A 19,193-nucleotide genomic window follows, 5' to 3' on the forward strand; every position below is an offset into this window, starting at 1 on the left:
AATTGAGCACATTTATCACATTTCACAAATCAAAGTTCCTACAAAACTATATAACTATAACTATATGTGTATATATAATCATAACTATACTAGCTACATAAAAACCTCAATTCAAAATTGGTTATAATTAAACAGATAACATAAAAATTATGTAATTATAAAAATGTAGAACTTACACTGGAGCTGGAATAGGACTATTTAGTTTACACTACAACATTTCTAACTCATAATTAACTCAAGGATTGATATATTTCCCACATTTGATATAAAGGATATGTTTGGCATTCACAGAAACCTAAGGAATATGATCAATTTGATTGTTGACATATATATTTCAAAATATTTTCATAAAGTTAAGAAATATAATATTCATAAGGGGGGATAAAGGTAAGCAAATAGACTTCAACTGAAGTCATCTAAAAAGTCAATAATATATAAAAAAGAGGGACATTTTTATCTTTTCTAAATACTTTCGTGGTCTTTACATATTTCACTATCTGTGGAGCTTACGTGATTTGAAATATGAAATGTCACTTGAAGTAAGTGATATTTCATAACTTCTTAATATATACTAGTTTAGAACAGAACAGAAATAATTTTGTATCAAAATATATATCAAACTTTCTCTGAAAATTTAATAATAAATTATTTAATATACTAGAATCAAAATACCATAGGGGTGTGGCTTTGAAAGAGGGTGCCCATCTAGTATGCCATGCATGAGGCCCTGAGGTCAATCCCTAATGCTTTAAAGGCAAGGGAGGGGCTAAGAAGCATAAAATGTATACAAGGTTGAATAAAAAACAGGAACACAGGAGTGTTCCAGAAGCTTAGCGAATGTAAGTAATTTTTTACAGATGCACGGTCATTTCCTAGGTGACTCCAGATTCCGCCAGGTTGACAATAAAGCTAGCCAGCACATAACAGTAAGTCTAGGTGGCAACAGACTTTAACCGAGTAATAACAGATTTCCAGTCTCATTGTGTAACAGAAATTACAGGTCTGCTCAATTACCCAAAGAATATGTTTGTACAATGGAGGTCAATCTAGAGTCAGAATAAGAAGTCAACTTCTTTGCTGTCCCCGAAGTACTTCTCCCAAGTCACTGTTCAAAGATTTGGCTTCATTTTCTTACAGCCAAATGCCAAGAGAGAAGACAGCCATTAGAACTGGTCAGTTTAGTTACTCAATGTATTGGTGCTTTTGTCAAACATACACTTAAAAAGTCTTGTTTAAACACACACAGGATACAGAGAGCATCATGACACGACACATCCTATTCTAAAGGGCTCAGCAGAAAGGCAAGATCAAGGAGCTACTAAACGTCTGTGACTTCATCACATGGCAGCACAGAGTCAGCCTGGATCATGTATGGCCTGTGCAGGATGCTGAAGATCATAAACTTTCAAGCTGAATCTTCCTCCACCCCAGATCTCCTGAGCCTTGCTTTTATCTTCATTCAAAAGGCAAACCTTTGTTTTATTCCAAATAAATTCACTATGACAACTGCTTTACTTGGTGATTCCAAGTATGGGAATGTAGTCATTAAAATCTGGCTATACCTACTAGAAAATAACATCACCTGAATATGGCTTTTTATTTCATTATAGACCCAGCCATAATTAGCAGAAAAAAAATCCTTTTCTATGAAATATTTGCTACCATTTACAAACATAGCAAAACTATGTATTTGGCAATATTCCGAAAAGAACATGCCAGTCCAAATGTTCACGGCAAACAGAAAATGGTCTTTCAGAGCTAGCACAGACGACAGCAGACAAGAAGACAATCCCACAGGTTTTCATTAAAGGAAACCACTTTCAACTGTCTGATAACTAATAATCCTGAAAAATCATGAGCCCTCTGGAAACTTGAAAATATGAAATTGTATAAAAAAAAGAGCCTTTATTCTAAAAACAATAATTAATATGCAGAGTAGTGTGCTAAGGGGTTCTTTTAGTCTAATAGAAAACCAGAAGGATGGCATCAAATACATAGGCCAAATTACTAAATATTTTCATAAACAACTTTGGAAAGTCCTAAGTGCTATGCATTTTTCAGGCAGTATTTACAGTGTACCAAGGGGTAAGTGGGACAATACAATAGTCATGCAGCCCACACACCTACGCTGTTTATGGAGTTATAGGGAAAATGTCTCAAAGGCATTTCCAACCAGCTCCAACCAATCCATTTGTAAAGTTCAGTGGCGGAGGGAATTGTGCACATGCCTCACCCACATCACCGTACCAGTACTGCTCTGTACAGTTTTCATTGCTTCAGATCCAGGAGCCCTTAGGTATTCCCTGTGGCCACACCCTGAATGGCTTCACCTCTGAAATGAGTCACTGTTAGCAACCTCCCATCTGACCAGGTCTCTGAAACCTTCCATAGAAGCACTTCGTCCCTTCAACACAATCATTCTTCCGTTTATCAGTACTGTCTTGGCCGATCTGCCATCTGGACTCCCACAGAAACGTTATTCACACCCCCCCTTCCTCTGGTTCTTTTCCCTCATTGGTAGAATGGAGTGAACCTGGGTCTCCGAGAGCAGAAGCCAGAAGGGTTTTACTGCCTGCCTGTTCTATACACTCCTCCCTGCTATCCCAGAGCTTGTGGCGGCTATCCCTGGCAGGAACTGTGAATTTTCTTCTTTTACAGTTCTTTCAGTCTCCCCTACTAGCTTCCTCATATGTACCTTAGTGTGCTCAGTATCTTACATGTCAAGCACAGCTCTCAGGTCTCCAACTCTCATGTGAACCACCTCATCTTTCCCAGCAGCCTGTGCTTCTCAGAGATCACGACTTCAGACGCTCCCCACCTGACAGGGAGCTTCCTTACCCATGGCATTTGTCAATGGGCCTGAAGCCAAAACCAGTGGGCAGATTTTTAAAGTAAAAATTTTCATTCAGCTACTCAGGCAGCTGGCTTTACCAAGTTTACCTTTCTTCTCAACTTGCTGAAGTAAAACATTTTAAGTAAACTTGGAAACTATTTTTACTTTTATTTTGTTAATCATCAAGTTCTGCAACTGTAAATCCCATGCTTATTACTCCCTTCATGTTTTTAAACCCAACCATATATGCTTATATATGAACATAAAAGCGGCACTACATAGTTCTTTAAATTACTTTCACTCAAAAAATGAAACAAATTTATACTTCAACTTATAATTGAAAATTTATGCTCCCAAGTCTGACTTGTGCTGACACTCGGCTAAGTTTAATTTCACTGCTATAATAAACTGTTTATGCCAAGCTTTGGTGCATGTTTGTGCTGCCCAGCACTGCAGGAAAATGCCCAGCGGGAAGAGGCACAAGGAAGGCTTGCTTACTCTAGCTCACAGTTTAGATGTGGTAGTCTGTCACACCAGGAAGGCATGACTTCAGGAATGTCTTGGTGTGTGGCACTAATGGAGAGGCAGAACAGGGGAAATGCCAATGCTGGGCTGGCTTTGTCTGTCCTGTTTATGAAGTCCTTCCCTCCTCTGATTAAGGGGCACTAAATACCCAAAGGTGTGTTTCCTACCTGACTCTAAATCCTGCTAAGTTCACAATGAAGAATAATCAGCACAGCTATGCTATCTTCACTTACTGTTTTCTTTCCTTTCCTTTTTGGTGTTTTGAGACAGGGTTTCTCTGTGTACTCTGGAACTCACTATATAGACCAGACTGTCCTTGAACTTATGGAGATCTACCTGACTATGCTTCCCAAGTGCTGGGATTAAAGCCTTTTGCCACTCCAACATCCTGGCTTAATTTTTGCTATCACATACAGTGTGATGCACATTTACTTTTCCTGTGTCCATCACCTAAAATGTACTGAAGCAAGATGAGAGGGGATTAGACTATGTGCACCTTCATATTTACCAGATAATGGCAAGTACTTCAAAGCAATTGTATAAATCTATATCAGCACACTGCTTAATGATTTCCTTTTTCAAAATCTTGTCAACACTGATCATTTCTAAAACTTATTTATTTACTTATTTGTTTATTCAAAACAGGGTCTCTCTGTTATATAACTCTGGATGTCCTGGGACTCACTATGTAGACCAGGCTGGCCTAGAACTAACAGAGACCGGCCTGCTTCTGTCCCACGTGCTGGGATTAAAGGTGCACCACCATCCTGTACTCTTCAATGTGCTGGAATCTGACTCTCACCAGTGGTGTCTGGTTGCTCTGAATTGCATTTGCCTGAGCACAGGCAAAACTGCTCATATTAACGTACTCCTCATCTCCACTGTCGCCATAAGCTACCTCTTCAGATCCTTTTGTTTAGTTTCTACTGAGTCCTCTCCCTCCCTTCTTCTCTCTCCTTCCCTTTTCTTTCTTCTTTCTTCCCTCACCTATTCCCTTTCTCCCACTCTCTGTTTCCCACCTCCTGCCTTCTCCTTCTCTCTCCCTTTTTTTGAGACAGTACCTCACTGGGTAGCCTGCCTTTGTACATCAGGGTGGTATTCAACCTGTAGAGAGGCACTTGCCTCTGCCACCTGGTGAGTGCTGGTGTTAAAGGCACACACAGGTCACCAGAGCCAGCATCATTTGTCTGTTAACTGAAATAACAAAGATGACTATTCTTCTTCCTTGTGTTTTAGACTCTTTCCCTTTACACTTAGAGAGTGCAATAAATGTTAGTGTGTGAATGATCATATACCCACCATCCCACAGCCTTCTCTTTTTCTACCGAGTCCGAATGCTATGCCACACATTAGGGACCCATAAGAACATAAGCCTGTGTCTGAGTTCTCCTTGGTCTGTTTATGCATCCACACAAAACTATACTACTGTCCATTTAAACTAAGAGATTCTATCTGTAGGAAAAGTCTATCTACTGTTATTTAAAATTTTGTTTTGTTTTAAAGACAAGATCTCACTTGGATACCTACCTGCCTCTGTCCCCCAAGTGTAGGGATTAAAGGCATGCACCAAACACTCCACAACTATTGCTATCTTTAACATTTCATTCTTTAATGTAAACTTTAACTAGTTCAAATCCAACCCAAACTGGCAGACAAATGAACAAAAAAGGCTGCCATAATTGTTAAAAAAAACAAAAACCAAACAAACAAACAAAAAAAAACAGGATAATGAACACCTTCACCTGGTGCCTGCTTTTAATAAAAATATTTCCTAGAATCAAGCTCAGAGCTTGCTATCTACAGAGCAAAGAAGGGGTACAGGGGGCAGGATAACAAGAAAGTGACTGTGCTGGCACCCCACTACACAAGCTGAGTGCTGGGTAGGCCATACAGACTGACAGACTGTGGTAGCAGATCACAGCTGAGGCTCTTAAGGACCTACTCTTAATCAGAGTAAGGAAATTGTCCAAGGATTTGCTTGTTTTTCTTGATAACATTTGATAAGAAGCTAGCCAAAAGAAAGTAAGTAGAAAAGTATTTATGTATATGTGTAAGGGTGGGCCTGTGCTTAAGAGCGAGTGCACATACACTTACCAATGCAGAGGTCAGAGGTCAACCTTAGGTGTTAGTCCTCACTTTAAGAGAATGGGTCTCTTAATTGCTCTGAGCTTGCCCAGCAAGCGGGCCAGCCTCAGCATCTGTCTTTGCATTCCCAGTGCACTACCATACCCTGCTTCTTTTCTTATTTTAAATACCAAGACTCTGAGTACAGTGAGAAAGATTTACAAAGCTGGGGGTGGGGGGTTGGGGGAGTGGCCGGGGTGGTGGTGGTGGTGGTGTTCTGTTAAAGGTGGGCACTGATGGACACTAAAGGATTCAATGCAGTATCTGACTCAACTGTGGTTTTATTAACACCTTAAATGTGATTAGTCTAAAATGAGGTGTACATTAAGGGTTCAGACTAAAGTTTGTAGACTTAATATTAAAATGTCATCTATACCATTTCTATTTTCACATTAATTATATAGTAAAGGAATAATAGGTTGAATATATTTGGTTAAGTAACAATATTGGAATTCCACCTTTTAAAACTGTTTTTAATGAGGCTAATAGAAACTTACAAACATGACTCACTACATTTCTACTGGATGTGACTATTGGTTCTCAGTAATACAAATTTGATACTCAGGGGACATAGATTTTTGAATCATAATCTGAAAGGCAGAATTTAAGCCAAGGTATACATGAATCTGAATAAGACAAAAAGACGAGTACATCAAAACCACAAATCGGATACACAGAACTCTACCTACTAACTCAGGAACATATATGTGCAAAAGACAAGAGATACAACAATAGAAACACTGAGACTCAAGTTTTCTAATGAAGCCAAACACAGGCAACCATATTAAAATGAAAAGCCCTTATAAGTATTAATTTAATGTAAACACTTTTGTCAGCTTTGTAAGATCTGTACATACATTCAAAGGAGATGGTCTGAGAGTTCCAACAATCCAACACTGTAAACTGACCTGATGAAAAGGGTCGTCTCTATATTCTTTTTTCACACATGGATTTATCTGAGGATTTCCCACATCTGTCTCACTGGTACAAGATGAACGGCATTCTGCACAATGTAACAAGTCTTCCCATAATACATCTTCAGTTTCAGATTCTGGCCTTGTACTCTCAGAATCCTGTCTGGAACTTGAACAGCGAGAGCTGCAACTAGTACCCGATTTAGGGGCATCCTGAAATCAAGATATTCTTTGACGTTAATACAATTTGTGTATTCTTTCCAACTCAAAGGGTTTTTATCAGAACCATATATTACTACAACAAAAGATACTGTCGCAGGACAGTAGAAAAGACTGCAAAACAATAAAGTACAGATTGATTTTTAGGACTAACAAAATGATGCCTTCTGATTTTATATTTCAGGTTGGATGCTACTCTGCAAGCAAAGGTATGTCTATTTTCTCTTAAAATTTATAGAAAGTTCAGAATTCAAGTAGACAGAGAGTAGTCCATGTTCACATGGTATAGATTGTTTCCTGCTTACAGGGCCTCTAGCGCTCTACAATGAAGCAATGTCCTAAGCTCTTGGCTTGCTGAGATCATGTTTACCCATGTAGTTCCAGCTTGCTTTGGGTATGCAATACAGCCCAGGTTAGCTTCAGAAATACAATTTACCTGCCTATACTTCACAAGTACCAGGATTAGAGATGTGTGCCAGCAAGCCTGACTTATTTCAATGGAGCTATTTTGCATATATGTATATATTTACAAAAATAGATTTCACCATATTACTGCCTTTCTCGAAGCTTAAACATGGCAATCAAAACCAAGAAGACAATCCTTATCTTGTGTTTTTAAGATAATCTATGACACACAAGTAGAAAGCTAAATTGCACAGGTAAAGGACCTATAAAAGACACTTTTCATAGTTTGTTACAGCATTTTACACTGCTAGCACTGTTCTTTCAAGACCTAGCATCTGGTGGCTCCAAAAACCTGGGTCATCTTCATTACATATCCAAGATGTCATCCAAGTAATTTTCTGTGTGTTGTTCTTTCCTTTTCTCTCTCTCCTTCCTGTTTTTCCTTCCCTGCCCTTTCTCTTTCTCTAAATGAGACAGGGCCTCATATAGCCCAAGCTGGCCTTGAACTATGCCCCTCTTGTCTCAGTCTCCCAAGGCTAATATTACCATGCCCAGAAACAGGCATTTTCTATTGACTGATTTTATCCTCATTTTCAGTTTATAAAAGAAACATGAGTAAAACTTATTTAAGGTAAAAAATAGTTTATTGAATAAAGACAAAGGTTATCCTTATAATCACGTCAAATTTTAGATCTGTTATCTTCTGCCTCTAAAGATTGTTAATCTGACTATTAAAAAAAATTACGGCCTGGAAAGATGGCTCAAAAGTTAAATGCTCTTCCAGAGGACTTGGGTTCAATTCTCAGCACCTTCAAAGAGTTGTCACAACTGTCTATAGTCCTGTCCCAAAGCACCCGATGTACCTTTCTGGCCTCCACAGGCGGCACACAAGTAGTTACACATTCATACACTCAGGGAAAACACCCATACATATAAAATAAACATTAAAAGTAAGACACTGTTATTCATTCCTTTGTTGAATGTAGAATGGCCTACATCTAAAAGCCCTCTCCTTCTTTATAAATTAACTTCCCCAAAATAAAATTACCCTTTTACTCCTCTAGCCACAATCGTCCACCATGGCTTCCTAAATTCCTTGACCAAGCTCAATCCATTACCCAGCATCCTTTGTGTGTACAGCTTTTTCTCTAATGAACCCAGACAGCTCCCTGGCTCCAATCACAACTGTCTCTGCTACTCTGCCCTTGACTACCTGCTTACACCATAGTACTGACCCTCTTTCTTCAGAGAGATGTGGATAATTGACCATTACAGCTTATATACTTTAATGCCTTCTATCTAGACTAATTACATCATCACTGAAGTGAGTTACAGTCATAGGACAACATTTTTTTTTCCATTTTCCTTTCTAGTCATTCAATAATTCTCTCTTAGCTGTTCAAGCAATAGTCTCATATATTTGGATCACAAAGACAGAAACAAACACTACTTTTTTGTTTGTTTATTATCATTACTACAGATCATAAACTACTTTGAATGAAATGCACCATTTATGACTTTTGAATGCAGAGCCACTATTAATGGATATTAATATACTGATACCCATTTGTGGAAGGGAAAATGAGTAAGAGGCAATTTGTTTTTAAAGAAATGAACAGGAAAATGAACTTAACATAGCAGAAACTACCTGCTGGCTAGCTTCCACAGCACCATAAAGTAATATGTACTCTGCTATAGGAGAAAAGACACGAAGGTCTTACCCACATGCTGAACCCTACAGGTCACAATACAAGATGGTCCGACTGTGGCATGCCCAGCTATTACGGAAGCTTCACTAAGTAGCAGGGCACAGAAAGTGTTCAGTAATTTATAATGTTACGTTGCTTCCTTACAGTTCTCAGAACCCCATTTTAATCATAGGAGTGTTTGCCTGCATACATGTCCGCGCACTATGTGCATGTCTGCTGCATGCAGGTCAAATCCCCCGGAACTACAATTATGGATGGCTGCAAGTCACCATATGACGTATTGGGCTCTCTAGGAGAACAGCCAGTGTTCTAACTGTTGAGCCATCCCTCCAACCCATGTTAAATATTTAATAAAGGTAGTTTAATATCTAATATTGAGTTTTGATAGAGATGTTCTAGTCATATATTGAAATAAAGTGACAAATTAAGAGGTATTATTTTTTAACTAAAACTAATTGGTGGGGGAAAAAACTAATAGGTGGGTTTATGAGTAAGGAAGCATTTATAATTCTAACTGTATTATGCCAAAAATATTTTACAATTATTACATTATAAGTATAAACTCCAAAATAATTACCTACAGCCTTTAAATTTAAAACCAAATTTTATCTAACAACTGTTTAGTCTAAAAATAAGAAATATTTTCATTAAAAAAACAAACAAACCAGTTCAATCTAACCCTGGTTATTGAGAACAGTTTCGCACCCCCCACACACACAAGGTACAGATGCATAAACTGGGTCTCAAAAAAGTTTGGGGTTAAAAATAGTCTGATTCCACACCCAAGGGTTCTTTACTAAGATGTCCATCGCATGCTTTCTTCATTTGATAAGAATCTAATCTACTTTAGTAAACAGACAAAATTTGAGAGAAAAAAGAGAGAATTAAACAGGCAGAACAGGGCAAACAGGACATAAAGAGTCCACTCTCTAGGATACACTCTGCCATCTACTTAACCAAGTAATTCCATCAGTCTCTTCTTAAACAGGAGAACCTGCTGGAGCCAGCACACACCAGGGAGGAAAGGCCTGCACATGGAGTGACAGGGTCCCCACGCTGCCTCAGGTAGAGGCCTGCACAAGGAGTGACAGGGTCCCTGTACTGCCTCAGGTAGAGGCCTGCACAAGGAGTGACAGGGTCCCTGCACTGCCTCAGGTAGAGGCCTGCACAAGGAGTGACAGGGTCCCTGCACTACCTCAGGTAGAGGCCTGCACAAGGAGTGACAGGGTCCCCATACTGCCTCAGGTAGAGGCCTACACAGAGTGACAGGGTTCCCACACTACCTCAGGTACTGACACACTTATTTCTACAACATTCAAACAACTTCTCTCTTTTAATTGTTGAAATTATTTTGTAACGGGAAAGTAAATTCAAAATATTTTCTTTTGACTTCTGGATCACCTGAAAAGACCGTTGTATCTCTGATAGACTTGTTGTCATTTTGTATATTTCCTACAATAAACAGAACTAGAATCCAGTAGTTTCTTCAAAGAATGTGTTGGTTTGTTTTTATTTTGTGTGAATTATTTTGTGTAGTTAACTGCACAAGGTAATAAATACATTAATCGTTCTGTCTACCCAAATGATTGTCTTAGGAGAGGAAGGCTTATTCTTAAAGAAGAAAAACAAAACAAAATAAAACACCAAAGTAATTTGGAGAGTAACTGTGAAAGTAACTGTCCTAGCAGCCTGAAGTTACTCATATTCTACCCCAGGATAACACTTGATTTTTTTTATAAGTATAACTCAAAATCATCCAGAAAAAGAAAATTTGTATAATTTGAAAAGACTAAGGGTAATGTGAGCTGACAAGGTGACAAAGGCATCTTTGGGAAGTGAACACTAAATAGAATGACACTGTTTTTCTGTCTAAATTGTTTTAAGTCTAGAGGTATCAGAAAATTGGGGAAAGGCCTGAGAAAACCAATAAGCAAAGAAACAAATTTATAAAAAAGAAAATCTGGAGTCAAAGAACAAAATTACTGAATGTTGTAATATGGGGAAATTAGGAACAGGCAGTAGCAGCATGAGAGAAATTACCTGGAAAATAACTTCACTATAATGGAAAGACCGACACAGGAGCTGGCAGACTGTCTCAGCTGGTAAGGTCACTTTGCAGCAAGCCTGATAATGTCTTGACACCCTGAGCTAGGTCCCTGGAACTCACCTGGGAAAGATAAACTACCACAAGTTGTTCTCTGACCTCCACATGTACAAAGGAGGCACCGCTCCTAAACCAGTAAACAAGGAAACAGATCTAACAGTAAAGAAACACCCAAGAGAATAAATAACTCTTCATAAATGCTGCAAAGAATGAATGTGCGTGAACAGCTATTGATCAATGCTACATTATCCATCAAGACTGTAAACAAAGCTGGTGTGGTGGCCCACCATCAATGCCAGTATTTGGAAGGCAGAGAACAGGTGAATCTGGATTAGAGCTAGCCTGTTCTTCATAACAAGTTCCAGGATAGTTAACAGAAGATAGTGAGATTCTTTCTCAAATCATCATAATAGTAGTAGTAGTAGTAATAGTAATAATAAAATAAAAAGATTGTAAAACAATAATATATTGATAATGGTGGGAAATATTTCAATAATAACACTCAATTGTTGAAAGTAACATAACACAGGTATATGTGCATTTAAATAAGGTTAAACTGTATACCTCATTTGCATAATGCTTTTTATAATGGTGTGGCTTTCTATTTCGAAGACCGCTTTCAGAAGTTCTGTCCACATGACAGCGCAGTGGGTATCCCGTTTCAGGACCTTCCTCACTGGATACTTCATCAGAGACATTTGTTACCTTTCTTTGGGTATCCTAGTTGGGAACAGACAAAGAAAACTTAAGTAACAGGTAACTGATATTTGAGTTTTAAAATGGTAATCTTTACAAATTATACAAAAAATATCTACCTCTATACCTTCCAAGTATCTTCAAATGCCACCAAGAAACTGGTTAGGACTACCTAATTTTCAGCAAAAATGTCTTAAAGTTAGAGATTATACTCTTCAATATACATTTTCTTTTTTTTTTTTTGGTTTTTCGAGACAGGGTTTCTCTCTGTAACCCCGGCTGTCCTGGTACTCACTATGTAGACCAGGCTGGCCTCGAACTTGGAAATCCGCCTGCCTCCGCCTCCCAAGTGCTAGGATTAAAGGCGTGCGCCACCACCGCCCGGCTTATACATTTTCTTTTAAAAAGTAATTCAAGTAATTTATCAAACACCACTCTGTAACATTTTGTTCAGAAAAGAATCTGAAACATCTTACAGAAATAAGAAATATGAATGACATACAAATATAACAGACCATCTGAAAGACGCTGAAAGACCTGAGAAAAGTATTATAATATTTTATCAAGCCAAATGGTCATTAGTTATTAAGATCCATCACTGATTTAGTAATAGTTACAAGACAGTAAGAAATGAATAGTTGAATGTGTGTGCACATTACATATACATCAACTGCAAGAGACATATATTTTAGATATTCTGAAACTGATCAAGAAGTGTAAACTCTGACATTTTTTGCCCATTTGTACCTCAGTAGGTAATACGTACCCAAAAATGTATGCATGAAAGATATGATACGTTATGCTCATAGTATCAGACAGCTAATGCTTGAGTATTAAATTACAGCCAGACTAAATTTCAGACTTGTGACTTATGGCTGATATTACAAAATGTAAGTACATGCACTATTAAAAGATTTTTCAGGAAATCTTTTCATCTCCTCCAATATAAGAATGGCCATGCTCATATTCCTAAATGCAACATCTTTTGACCACATTTTTGAAAATTAGTGAGCACAGTACTGCTTCCTTGCAGCGTTTCATGCACACTTGCTCTTGTGACGCCCCCTCTGCTCCACCCTTCAGCTCTGTCCTATGCGTTGCTTGTTCCCTTCCTTGAGCAACTTGGCTCCATGCTTGCACATGTCACAGTATGTAGCTTACCCCTCCATTAAAGGTCTGTTTTCCCCTCTCATTCGGCACTTTCTACCCAGAGTCCCTCCTATATAAATGTACAAATATGCAAATCTGACCCTAGGATTCCCACAAGAGGATAAATGCAACTGGAAAAATAGATCATAGATGAAATAGATTAAAAAATAGATAAAAATAAGACACGCAGCATTTGTCTTTTTGAGCCTGAATTACCTTACTTAGTACATTTCCAGTTCTACCCAGTTTCCTTCAAATTTCGCCTTTCTTCACTGCTGAATAAAATTCCATAGTGTGTATACACACATACATACATATATACATACACACCTATATATACATATGTACCACCACATTGTCATTATTCACTCCTCTGTTGATGGATATCTAGACTAAACCCATGTCCTTGTCATTATGAACAGAACAGTAATAGTCTCTCCGCAGGATAGAGTCCTTTCAGTATATGCCTACTAGCAGAACAGCTAACATAGTAATTCTGTTTTTGGCTTCTTAATGAACTTCCACATTGCTTTTCATAATGGTTGCCCTAGCTTAGACTCTCACCAGAAGGGAATAAGTTTCCTCTTTCCTCATATCCTCATTAGTGCTGTCATTTCTTTTCTTGATACCCACTGTTGACTGGAAATAAGTATGATTTTTAAAGTACCCATAATGGCTATGAATATTAGATACTTTTAGAACTATTTATGGATTGTTATTTTTATTTCTTCTTTGAGAAGTTTCTATTCATTTCTTTGGCCCACTGGTTGACAGACTGGTAGTTTTGGTTTGTTTTCTTCTTGGGGAGAGGGGGTAGAACAGATTTTTGCAGTTCTCTATGTATTCCAGATAGTAACCAGTTACTTGAAGTCTATCTAGCAAGTGATGTCACTCTACAGGCTCTCTGTTCACTCAGCTTTGACTGTGTGGATGCTCTCTAATTACATATGTTCTATTTTTCAAATCTGTGAGCGATCTCCTGAACTTCTTGGGTTCTAGTAAAAATAAAAAAATCTTGCCTATACCTATTTTCTGAAATATTTTCCCTGGCAGTTTCAGTTTTTCATGTTTTGAGTTAAGATCTTTGATCCACTTTGAGCTGACTTTTGAGCGGGGTAAAAGATACAGATCAAATTTCATTCTTCTGAAAGTGAATATCCAGTTTTACTAGAAGTATTTGTTGAAAAGGTTGTTTTCCAATGCATATTTCTGACAACTTTGTCACAAAGGAAGTGTCCAGGGCTTGTGAGATAACTCTGAAGTTAAGAGTACTTGCTGCTCTTGCAGAAGATGCAGGCTCATCTTCCAGCACCACCACAGTGGCTAACAACATTTTTAACTCTAGGGGAGCTAATGCTTTCTCCTAACCTCTGAGAGCACCTGGCACATACATGGTACACACACACACACACACACACACACACACACACACGCACGCACGCACGCACGCACGCACGCACGCACATATGTGCACAGAAGCAAATAAATTATATACATAAACAATATAAAGCACACATACCATTTAGAACTGTAAACAGTTTAAGGAGGTGTCCACAGTTGCACAGACCTGGTCCTAGGGTCTCCCCCATGCTCCACTGGTCTACATGCCTACTTTTACAGGAGCAGCACGCTGGCTTCACTATGGCGATGTGGTAAAGTCTGAGGTCAGGTAACATGATGCCTAGAGCAATACTGTTCTGCTTAGGGCTGCTTTGGCTACCCATGTTCTTTTGCATTGCCCTATGAATTTAGGATCCCACCCCACCCCCTCCAGTTCTTGAGGATTGCATAGATTATTTTTGTAGTTTATCCATTTTCAGAATATTTAACTGTCAATTCAGGAGCATAAATTTCTTCATTGCCAGGTGTCCTCATCAGGTTCTTTGTAAGTACCTTAAGTTTTCACTGCAAAAACTATTATAATTGGTATATTCTAATTTCTTTCTCAACAAGTTTGTTATTAGTGTATATAAAAGTTACTGACTTCTGTATATTAATTTTCTATCTTGCAAATTACTATAAGTGTTTATCCTATATAAAGGTTTTCTGATTGGAGGCTATGGTGTCTTTTAAATACAGATGTTTAACTTTTCCTTTTGCAATATTAATCCCTTTTATATCTTTCTCTTGTTTCATTATTATAACTAAGACTTGAAGCATTACATTGAATAACAATGGAGTGGGCACCCTTGTCTCATTCCAATAACATTCTTCAAAAACTAGAAAACCCACCTAAAACCTACATGGAAGCATGAAAGACCCTGAACAGCCATCCTGAACAGGAAGAACAGAGACTTCACAACAGTACTAGTAACATACACTGAGGCTGCTGCAACTCAACTCATTACTGACAGATGATGAGGTAACTATGTAATCCATAAAGACAACAAGATTTTGTCTTGTGAAGTAGCAGAAACAGAACTGGCAGTAAGTCAAAGTCACAGTGTGAGTCTTTCTTCATCGGACTTATTTCATCTACTGTATAGTTACACTGTATTATTACACAGTGTGATATACAGATGTGTGTGTGTGAGAGAGACAGAGAGAGAGAGACAGAGAGAGAGAGAGAAAGAGAGAGAGAGAAAGAGAGAGAGAAAGAGAGAGAGACAGAGAAAGAGACAGACAGAGAGACACACAAATAGTTTCCTTAGTCAGGAAGATGAGGATCAGGGGATGAATGGACAGTGCCTAAGGAACAAAGAGGTAAGTGTGGATAGGAAGAGTAACTTATTTTCTGTAATTACAGGTGACAAATTACTGCACATTTAAACACAGAAAGGGAAAAAGATTTTTCAGTGTTCCCAATGTATGTTAAACACCTGTAATAGATAATAAATTTGGAATGTACGGAGTTACAATTGGCAGTCATGTTTAGCCACATCAACCTGATCTTCAGTGTCATCACTATTATTCATGGAAGATCACAGAATCAACTCCAGAGAAAACATCTGCTTTGAGAGTAACTATTCTTCCATCACTTCATGCTAGCAGATATAAGCTTAGACAAACTCTGAAAACAGCACTAACTTTGGCAGGAATACTCCTTGGCGTCCATGTGACCCAGGCTGGATCTTCTGGTCGAATAGTTTCACACTGAAGGTCATGGTCCGGACCATCTTCACTGCTTTTTACAGTCCTCTTCCCATCAAGGGAAACATAGCCATTGTCAGTCTCAGTTGACTTATCAATTGAACTCTTTGCCTTCTTTGACCTAAAACCAAGAACAGTTAGAAATATGATCATATGGACTGAGCTCACTCTGGGTGGGTCAATAGAAATTAAAATCTGGTATTATTACATAAAGCAGTATTTCTCAGAATTTTAATGGCTACACTTATATTTTACAGTAAATGAAAAAGAGTATCAGATAAAATGACCATTCAAATTAAAATCCTATTTCAACTTATGGTAGGTTTTAAGGTCTTACAAATACCAATTCACAAAGAAAAGCCCTGATTTACAGAATATTTCTTAGTCCCAATCACCTGGCCTATGGAAAGTGTCTAGAATAAAAATTTTGTCCAATTTGTTAGGGTTAACATTATTTTAAGCTTTTATTTTAAAAAGTTTATCTTTGAAGTCTCATCAGATAAGTTATAATTAATGACAATACTATCTCAAATACTTTACCTTTGGTATATACACACAAAGAACATAAGTTCTTTGATAAGTTACTTTTAATATATAATAAAAGCATTAAGACCTTTTGCAGCAAAAATATGGAAAAAGGAAAACAAAAAATAAAGTTATAAACCTGGCAAAAGTAAAAATGAAGAGCATAAAATTAAGTAAGCTCTTTCTCACAACAAAAGAACTGCTTTAAAAAAATAATTGATGGCCATGTTTATGGAGCCTACAAAGCCAGAATTAAAGATATTGATTTATAGGAATAAAATATTTCTAAAATACAATGTGAGAAATAATAATTTTTAACAGACAAATATTTGAGGAGTCTTAAAAGACTACAACTGCTGAAAGTAGTAAAATAAAGTGGGTTCAATGTAGAGTAAGGCCCTCATAAAATACAACTTAAAAGCATTTTTACTTAAATAACCTCCCTTTAACTTTTCTAGAGCATATTTTATAAGAAAGGAAAAAATAAAATTAGTATAATGCTTCATGTAGACAGGTTTTCAATGCACTCTACTCTAAACCCCAGTGACTTGGTTCTATGGAAATCTGCTTAAGAATTGAGCAGAACTGAGCAGACAGTGGGCAAAAGGACACGAGGGACAGGAAAGGGAACGCGACTGGGTGGAGAGGCTACAAAAGCAGATGGAGATAACAGGTGGGTGGTCTCAATGGGCAGGATAAAGAATCTACTCAGACAATGTTCAAAAATCCCATAATACCCTTGTACCCTAATTAATTTTTAAATTGTTATTAATTTAATTAAAAAATTGAGAACTATGTGAGGCTTAGAACTTACCTATTCTAAATGCTGATTTTTAGAATCAAGATTTAACACAAAGAGGTTATAGGTGAAATAACGCAACAGGTTTGAAGCCAATTATAATACAAAATGGTCCTTAAACATGAGATGATTTATAGTCTCCACAATTCTTCCAACTGCCCCCTCTTTTTGGAAACTGCGCATTAGGATTTTGTCAAAACACAGTAAGTTTTTGTCTTATACAAAGAAGCCCCTCTCCTTCCTGTTCTTCTATAGAACTAACAGAAACAGACAGGCTACATTCCCTTACTCTATACAGTTGTAATACTTTATATTCAGAGCACATATCTTAAGCGTTACAAGACTTGGAAGCCCAATCTCCTAATGTTTTCTTTGTATGTGATCCCCAGTGATGAAAAATCCAAGAGAACATGGGCCTTGGACTAAAGGTAATCAAATATAACAAGAAAATGTGTTATGGAGAAAGGGAATGGGGAGAAACAGAACATCAAGGAAGAGCGCAAAGGTGCCTTGTTACCGCCTGAGAAAGAGGATGGTATCAACAATTCCCTTTATTCTTCTTTCACACCATGTAACACGCAGATGTGGATTTAAAAAAGCAAACTCCCTTGAAATTCAAATAAATTCATAGTATGCTGGAGAGGTATTCATGAAGGCTGATGGAAATAAGACTGGATGGAGAAGCTAATGGGAAGATAATTAAGTAAAAGATATCTAGAAGCAGATACATGAATCAGACAGAAAAGCAAGGTAAGCATATGAGAAGACAGAAAATCCTAAGAGCAGTAAGCAGCTAACACAGGTGTGGAAGCCAGTAGTCAAGAAAGAAATAGGGGCTGAAGGCATATGCAATAAACAGACTTTATCTAAATAGGTACAAAGTTAAATAACACACCCTAAAGTATTTGATCCATGCTAAACACCCAGATCTTGCACCCAGAATTTTGTTTCTAAACACCATTCTCTGTAAGGGATGGCTCTGATAACTAAGGTCTAGATCCCCAATTGGTTCTTGATTTGTCAATAAAGAAGGACAAGAGCCAATTGTTGGGTGGAAGGTACAAGTGGGACTTCCAGGTTCAAGGAGGAAAAGGCAGACACAAGGAAGGAGAGAAGCTTTTCAGCCATGCCCTGGAGGAAAAGAGATGGAGCAATCATCTAAGGCCTCGGGGACAGCTAGGGCCTGCACCCTCTGCTACAGACAGGTGGCATGGAGGAGAGACGGAGATAACAGGTTGGTATGGGCAAGCCTGCAAGGCGGAAGTATCTGTGCTAAAAGGTAATGGAGCTGTGTGTGTCTTTCATCCATGGATTCAAGGGTCTTGAAAGGGAACTGGTAATGTGACCTCTCCCGGAGCAAAGGTGGGCAGAAAAGGAAAGCGGGTTAAGGTTGGCAGTGACTATCCTAGAGCACAACTGGGTAGAACAAAAGGGGGCCGGGTCCTGTTTTTAAAACTACATGCAACAAGTCTCCTTGAAGAAGTGTCTGATCTGAGGGCTGGAGCCGATGTACATGCTAAAGTTGAAATATTCTGGTGTATCAGAGATAAGTTACTGTTCCAAGAACAGTAAGAACTTGTTAGGAAGACAAGGAAATTGCTCAACAGTGCTCCATGAGCTCCACCGACCAAATTTAGGTCAGCTGAGTCACCGAAATATATCTTAGAGTAGTAGCAAAACAGAAACTCAAGTAAACAAGAGAAGGGGCCAACTTGAAGCAGAATGCCAGCTCAAACATGAGGGTGGAAAACAACTGTAGAACAAACACCATGATTCAGACGGTGACTGCTGTATGACAGATGACAGCCATGTTACATGTACCCTTCCATCCTAGCTCCACTTCTCAGTGCTTCCTGTTCTCTGTGGCCCCTACCTCATTTCATCAAATATGTGCACTTTCCAATCTCTTATTTATGCTCATATAAACTTCAAAAATCAGAATCTACATGAGATAGAATATGCAAATTTTATCTTCTGAGACTGAGATTATATCACTTAATGTAATCCTTTGATTTTTCCAACTGTTTTTCTCCAAATTTCATAATTTCACTTTTTCTTAAAAACCAAATATATATATACATATATACATACATATATATGT

At 38.0% G+C, this 19,193-nt stretch overlaps 1 protein-coding gene across 4 annotated transcripts in view; it reads right to left on the reverse strand.

The window, feature by feature from the left end:
- Nucleotides 1-19,193, reverse strand: part of Phtf2 (putative homeodomain transcription factor 2) — a 115,698-nt gene that overhangs the window by 16,084 nt on the left and 80,421 nt on the right. For 3 of the 4 annotated variants that reach the window (XM_031380068.1, XM_031380067.1, XM_031380066.1), the window contains 3 exons: nucleotides 15,706-15,889; nucleotides 11,398-11,553; nucleotides 6,391-6,609 (listed from right to left, as the gene is read on the reverse strand). In XM_031380068.1, coding sequence (XP_031235928.1) covers nucleotides 6,391-6,609; nucleotides 11,398-11,553; nucleotides 15,706-15,889 — 559 coding nt within the window. Of the gene's footprint in view, nucleotides 1-6,390; nucleotides 6,610-11,397; nucleotides 11,554-15,705; nucleotides 15,890-19,193 lie in introns of those variants that run through there. The other variant, XM_031380069.1, reaches the window with a different exon arrangement.

Source organism: Mastomys coucha, unplaced genomic scaffold (assembly GCF_008632895.1).
Source record: "Mastomys coucha isolate ucsf_1 unplaced genomic scaffold, UCSF_Mcou_1 pScaffold19, whole genome shotgun sequence".
NCBI lineage: Eukaryota > Metazoa > Chordata > Mammalia > Rodentia > Muridae > Mastomys > Mastomys coucha.